The 7,500-nt window shown below is 44.8% G+C and overlaps 1 protein-coding gene across 3 annotated transcripts in view; it reads left to right on the top strand.

The window, feature by feature from the left end:
- The window catches only part of nos1 (nitric oxide synthase 1 (neuronal)), a gene marked incomplete at both ends in the record, with an annotated part of 30,422 nt that overhangs the window by 13,854 nt on the left and 9,068 nt on the right, over positions 1–7,500 (top strand). For all 3 annotated transcript variants that reach the window (XM_080533026.1, XM_080533025.1, XM_080533027.1), the window contains 8 exons: positions 74–213; positions 1,342–1,516; positions 2,581–2,682; positions 2,956–3,150; positions 3,583–3,668; positions 4,837–4,981; positions 6,265–6,369; positions 7,358–7,416. In XM_080533026.1, the coding sequence (XP_080389152.1) occupies positions 74–213; positions 1,342–1,516; positions 2,581–2,682; positions 2,956–3,150; positions 3,583–3,668; positions 4,837–4,981; positions 6,265–6,369; positions 7,358–7,416 (1,007 nt within the window). The remainder of the gene's footprint in view (positions 1–73; positions 214–1,341; positions 1,517–2,580; positions 2,683–2,955; positions 3,151–3,582; positions 3,669–4,836; positions 4,982–6,264; positions 6,370–7,357; positions 7,417–7,500) is intronic.

The following is a 7,500-nucleotide window of genomic DNA, read 5'->3' as shown; positions in this document are numbered from 1 at the left end:
TTATTATTATTATTATTATTATTATACAGTTATACAGTTCACAACTTTAACGTGATTGAACATGTTGGTGTAGATCTGCATGCAGCAGGGATGGAAGGCGCCCAGGGGTCGTTTTGATGTGCTTCCCCTGCTGCTCCAAGCCAATGGGAATGATCCAGAGATGTTTGAGCTCCCTCATGACCTCATCCTGGAGGTGGCTATCACACATCCCAAGTGAGTGAGAAATATCCATATTTACAGGGGCAAAGTATCTGTACAACACACACATAGACATAGAGACACAGGAATATAGTCAAAGGGACACACAGACATGCAGGCACGCACACACACACACACACGCACGCACACACGCACGCACGCACGCACGCACGCACACACACACACACACAGACAAGCACACACACACACACACACACACACACGCACAGAAAAGCACACACTTACATGAACACCCAGCCACACACAATCTCTCTTTCTTTCCCTCTCTCTCTCTCTCTCTCTCTCTCTCTCTCTCTGTCTCTCTCTCTCTCTCTCTCTCTCTCTCTCTCTCTCTCTCTCTCTCTCTCTCTCTCTCTCTCTCTCTCCACACCCCCACACAAGCATAGTAATTCTCAGAGCTACCAGTCCTGGGCACACGGGAAGCTTCACCCCCACCAAGCACATGACATTCTCTGCCAAGCTCCCAAAAACGGGCATCACTGCCTCCCCAAACCCTACATCAGTTGGCCTCATCTCCTCTGCCAGTTTGGTCTCTGTTTCTGTTCTGCTGCCACCAATAATGATGGAGAGAGATGATCTTTCTATCAGCTGCTGTAGCCAGAGAGCTGCATAGAGAGAGACCACCCTGAGGGGCCACTCGGTTCCTTTGTTGAAGCAGGTAGAAGGATGTGGAGCCAGTTTGTCCAGCTACTGAAGCCCTTGCTGCTTCTGAAGCCCTTGCTGTGATAATGCTTGTTTTGGCTGAGCTCCTTTGGCTGTGTGTGTCGCCGTGAGAAAATTGCTCTCAGTGCGATACATACAGTGCATCTTTACATGAATTAGTCATGTAGAATGATGTTATATTTAGCAATGTCTCTTGGTTAACTTCTTCGTGGCATAATTATACACCCCCCGTTGGCCATGACGTTGTAGGCCTGAAAACACCGGCATTGAATGAACAGAAGCTTTTCTTTTTTTTTTACGTACTTCAGTGTGGAATCGTTTGGGAGGTCCTTGGGCAGGGGGACCACGAAATGGGAGGACCTTGAGTTGAACCAGCATAGGCAGATGCGTTTCCATCAACCTTTTACTTAGATTTCAACACCTCATGAATTCTTTCCTTTGTCCTTTTTGCGGTGGCAGGTATGATTGGTTCAAGGACCTGAATCTGAAGTGGTACGGTCTGCCTGCCGTGTCCAACATGCTGCTGGAGGTCGGCGGGCTCGATTTCACCGCCTGTCCGTTCAGTGGCTGGTACATGGGCACAGAGATTGGCGTCAGGGACTTCTGCGACACCTCACGCTATAATATCCTAGAGGTACTGTATTGGACCGTGCTGCAATGCAGGGCTATCCTGAACTACTGTACATTCAATAGTGGGATTTCCTGGGCCGGGTATTTCGAAAGTTTTAATATAGATCAGAATGATCTACATTCCTTTTTTATATCCAAGATCATTGCTATCTGGATTTTGTTGTAGTAAAGGGGAAATCAGCCTCTGATCTCATTCTGATCCAGATTAAATCCAGAAATACTGGGCCCAGGAAGCAAAATGGTGTATTGTTGATGATTATGTAAAGGGTTATATGTTCCCAGTCTAAGTGGAAGTTGTTGGCCGTACATTTACATTACCATAAATACATTTGTCTGTAAGTGAATCATTTATCCATCAGTCATCGTAATCTATGCTATGACTAGGGACCATTGACAGTTACAATGCTTTTTGTTCTGTTTAGTTTTTCCGTATTTTTTTTTACATATGGAGAGGGTACACTGTTTTCACCGTACCTTGGTACGGTAATGATGATGGATTGGTTGTACTTCCAACTCCAACAGAACTGACCAAAGGATGTTAGCATCCAACTAATACATTAGCATAGCCATTACCGTGAGGGTTCTATTATTTCTACAAACAGTTTCCAGGGTTAGAGTCACTTACTGTAAGTTGTTTTTCAGTCATTTTCCCCATTTTCTCATCTCAAGCACCACTCCCTTCTGCTATCGGCTGGTTTACCCATAGACAACTTTGTTATGATAAAGATAAGATACCCATTATTCATTCACTTTCACCTGCACAACATGAGCTGCAGTTAAAAGGATTTGTGTTTAATGTCTCTATCTTAGAAAACGAGTATATTACGTAAACTATAAGGATTGCCTGAAGGCTCTTTCAACATGCTTGAAATGTGATTCCGAAGTTGGATATACAGAGACCGCCACCACTTACTGGCCATAGACAGCATCCTCATAGAAACCAGGCTACCCCGGTGGATGACATTGATTGGCCACTAGAGCTTTTAAGAAAGAGAACATCCTCACAAAACCAGGTGATCTGATCTTGATTGGTCAGTCGTTTTTACAACATGTCATCTTTACCAACAGGAAGTGGCCAATATGATGGCCTTGGACACGAGGAAGACTTCTTCTCTGTGGAAGGACCAGGCATTGGTGGAGATCAACATAGCAGTCCTGTACAGTTTCCAGGTGAGTACCTGTGTGTGTGTCCATGTGTCCGCGCGACTATACATTTCTAGAGCTCCTACTGGAGGCAAATACATCTACTGTAGCTTATACACAATGTGAGATTTAAAAAGTCTTGTGACATAGGAAGTAGCTTAAAAGGGTGAATAACGGATTATAATGAAATATCTTCCATTATTATTATTATTTCAAATATCAAATATGAAATGAAATAGCTTTCAGGGAGGGAACTAGAAGACACAAAACCACATCCTCATTCCCTCTATCTGTCCTCAGTCCTCTAAGGTGACCATAGTGGACCACCACTCAGCCACAGAGTCCTTCATAAAGCACATGGAGAATGAGGTGCGGGTGCGGGGGGGCTGCCCAGGAGACTGGGTGTGGATCGTACCCCCCATGTCTGGGAGCATCACCCCCGTGTTCCACCAGGAGATGATCAACTATCGCCTGACCCCCTCCTTCGAGTACCAGGTAAGAAACAGAGGTCATGTGACCAGGAAGTGATTGTCAATGTCAATAGGTTGACACATAACACAGGGGTGCATCCACTCAGGCTCTCGACATCCACAGTCATGCTGTTTTTGGTTTCTCCTTGGTACAATCAATGTAGCTACAGTAATTGGCTGAACTGCAATGCACACACATCTTTACGATTAGTAGAGTAGAGATGAAATAGATAGATAGAGATGATATATATAGATAGATAGATAGATGGATAGATAGATAGATAGATAGATAGAGAGAGAGAGAGATAGAGAGAGAGAGAGAGAGAGAGAGAGAGAGAGAGAGAGAGAGAGATAGATAAAGAGCATTGAGGGCTGGAACTGAGAACCCCTGTAATAACATCCACTGGCCTGTATGCTATGCCCTGCTAATCTTTCCACCTCCTCTCCCTGGCTACAGGCTGACCCGTGGAACAATCATGTATGGAAAGGAGTCAACGGGACCCCCACAAAGAAGAGAACTATAGGGTTCAAGAAGCTAGCCAAGTGAGTACAGCAAGAGTGGTCATTCACTATCCCTTGGAAAAAGATTATGATTGATTATGCTTGCAGTTAGGAATCTCCTCCGAGTTCTGCTTGACGCGTAGACTGAAATCCACACTTAAGTGAAGTGTACACTTATCCTAGAAAAGTGCAAATTATTTACTACATCAGTGCCGCCGCTACGTACACGAGCATCATGCGCTGTGTGTGAGGCACCAAAACTAGGGCTAGCATCCCCCCCCCACCACCACCACCCCCCACCTCCCCCGTCCCCCATCCTCCGTTGACAAAAAAATTATATTATAAATTATAAAAAATAATTCGACGCTCAGGGCACCCAAATGGTGGGCAGCAGCTCTATACAAACATGTACGCAGCAAATCCATTTTCGTTCTTCCCTCATATCTCTTTCATATGTTTTGTTCTGTCGCTCGATGAATGGAATGAGACAAGGCGCAGACACCGAGAGGGAGGCTGGCCTACTCAACGGTGTAATTCAGTCAATCAGCCCCTGAGGGAGTAATCAGAACATAGGAGGAAGAAGAAGACGATTTTGTGTCTTCTTCTGAGCTATTATTGTAATCACCCCCGAGGATATGCCAAGCTAGGTAATCATGATTGCCATCCGCTTCTTAAACATGACGTCATGATGCTGTCTAGTGAAGCACATCGCACGTCCGTGCAGAGCAGGCTCCAGTAGGCCTGGGAGTTGTGACTTTGAGGCTGGAGACAGAGGGAGGAGGCAGGGTTTGTGGCTGGGGATGTCTCCAGTGCCCTTGAATACACTGGTCCCTGTATCATTTCATTTCCTTGTTTTATTTTTCTCCCCCCCTCTCTCTCTCTCTCTTGCACTCTCTCTCTCTCTCTATTTCTCTCTCTCTCCCCCTCTCTCTCTCTCTATTTCTCTCTCTCTATTTCTCTCTCTCTCTTGCACTCTCTCTCTATTTCTCTCACTCTCTCCCTCTCTCTATTTCTCTCTCTCTCTCTTGCACTCTCTCTCTCTATCTCTCTCTCTCTATTTCTATTTCTCTCTCTCTCTATTTTTCTCTCTCTCTATCTCTTGCACTCTCTCTCTCTATTTCTCTCTCTCTCTGTCTCTCTCTCTGTCTCTCTCTCTCTCTCTCTCTCTCTCTCTCTCTCTCTCTCTCTCTCTCTCTCTCTCTCTCTGCAGGGCTGTGAAGTTCTCAGCCAAGCTAATGGGCCATGCCATGGCTAAGAGGTCCAAAGCCACCATCCTGTTTGCTACCGAGACGGGGAAGTCCCAAGACTATGCAAAAACCCTCTGTGAGATCTTCAAGCATGCCTTTGACGCAAAGGTACTGTAACATTGTATTTCACCCCCTAACACTCAAGTTGAACATGAGTTTACAAAACACGTCAGGTTTTGTGATTTTCATCCTGATGAAATAGTTCAAAAGCTAGTGCTCCCTCACCCCACCCCAGGGAGAGGGTTTTCACACCAAGGAGGAAGACGCTCTTGAAAAAAACATGTCTTCTGTCACATCCTTTTTCGCTCTCATACAGCGAAAAGTGCCAGGGGATAAAGCGGGATTTACCCAACCAAGCGGCGAGCTGTAGTTTAAGATAAGATCACGAAAACACCTCGAGGCTGTGGAAAATGTGTCTGAAAAAAAAATCAAACATGCGGCTCTCAATCATCAAGCGGTGTTTCCCTTTTAGGACATTTTTTCACCACTTCCTAATGTAATCAATCACACCAGAGGGTTGTCATCGGCTCTGCTCCTCCTCCCGGTTGTCACGGCGGCCAAGCCCGTGTTTCCTCTCATCCCCTCCACACTGGCAGGGCGCTGGCACTGGCGCTGGCATGGCCCTGAGGGGCACACGGCACCGCATGGAGTCAGATGCACCATGAATGTTAATTGTATGGCAGCAGGTGACGAGGTCGTTAAGGCGCTCGCTAGGCGAGGAACTGCCGTAGTGTTTATTACTGCTCGGTTTCTCCACTTGCCTGGGGTTCAGACCACATGTAAGGGGTCCGTCTGGTCTCTGGGAAAGGGTTGTGTGTGTGTGTGTGTGTGTGTGTGTGTGTGTGTGTGTGTGTGTGTGTGTGTGTGTGTGTGTGCGTTTTGGGGGGCGGGGTGCGTGTTATATCGACTTTAAATGTTGTTTTAATGATCAACGTTCTATGTTTTCATCACCATCATCTCATCACTCACTTTGATTGTTTTGTCTTGAGTATCTGCTGTTCTGCAGTCTGTTTCAGTTCATTCAAAAAAACACTTGTTTATATATTTCTCATCAACCCACCTGATAATGATACGGTCCTGAAATAGAATTATTTTTCACAGAACAGAGCCTCGTAAGTAGCCTGAGAGCATCTCAGGGCAATATAATCTATTTTATTTATTTATTCGTTTATTTGTCAGGGACCATGAACAACGTGTCATTGCTCCAGATTTAGCTAGATAGCAACGATTTCATTTGTAGTCCTTTTGTAGGGCAGGAAACAACCAATGTCAATGCATCAATACAACACTACCTGACATTGTATTTACTGTGTGTTACCTGTGTTCTTATAAAGAATGTAGTCATCTTATAACTATACAGTTTATTTTCACAATATGTTTCCTGACTGTAGGTGACGTCGATGGACGAATACGACATGGTTGATCTGGAGCATGAGACACTGGTGTTGATGGTGACCAGTACGTTCGGCAACGGGGACCCACCTGAAAATGGAGAGGTATGAAGAGTTAGTGTGTGTCTGATTACCACACCTAATGCACATACTATATGAATGTTACTGTGTGGCAGTGGAGGCTGGTCAAATCAGAGGACTGGCTCATTGAAATGCATGAAATGGTATTAAACATGTGTGTTTGATACCATTTCCCATTCCGTTCCATGCATTACCATGAGCCCGTCCTCCCATTTCTACCCCCTGCAGCCTTGACTGCTGTGTGGTATATGTATGTGACTGTATGGCATTATGCACGTGACTGTATTGCGTTATGTATGTGACTGTATGTCGTTATGTATGTGATTGTATGGCGTTATGTATGTGACTGTATAGCGTTATGTATGTGACTGTATGGCGTTATGTATGTGACTGCATGGTATTATGTATGTGGCTGTATGGCGTTATGTATGTGACCGTATGGCGTTATGTACGAGACTGTATGGCGTTATGTATGTGACTGTATGGCATTATGCATGTGGCTGTATGGCGTTATGTATGTGACTGTATGGCGTTATGTATGTGGCTGTATGTCATTATGTATGTGACTGTATGGCGTTATGTATGTGACTGTATGGCATTATGTATGTGACTGTATGGCATTATGTATGTGACTGTATGGCATTATGTATGTGACTGTATGGCGTTATGTATGTGACTGTATGGCGTTATGTATGTGACTGTATGACATTATGTATGTGACTGTTTGGCGTTATGTATGTGACTGTATGGCATTATGTATGTGACTGTATGGCGTTATGTATGTGACTGTATGGCATTATGTATGTGACTGTATAGCATTATGTATGTGACTGTATAGCATTATGTATGTGACTGTATAGCATTATGTATGTGACTGTATAGCATTATGTATGTGACTGTATGGCGTTATGTATGTGACTGTATGGCATTATGTATGTGACTGTATGGTATATGTATGTGACTGTATGGCATTATGTATGTGACTGTATGGTATTATGTTATTTGTTTGTAGAAATTTGGAGCAGCCTTGATGGAGATGAGACACCCCACGTCAAACACAGAGGACAGAAAGTGAGTCCAACCATCTGTGCCAGCCCGGTTCTGCCCAGGATTCCTTCAGGCCATTTTGACCATGGCGCTGTTAAGGCTGTGGGC

This window comes from Nansenia antarctica (genome assembly GCF_963989245.1).
Source record: "Nansenia antarctica genome assembly, chromosome: 5".
In the NCBI taxonomy this organism is placed as follows: Eukaryota; Metazoa; Chordata; class Actinopteri; order Argentiniformes; family Microstomatidae; genus Nansenia; species Nansenia antarctica.
Note: the sequence above shows the minus strand (reverse complement) of the source record. Positions and strands in the feature narration are given on the sequence as shown.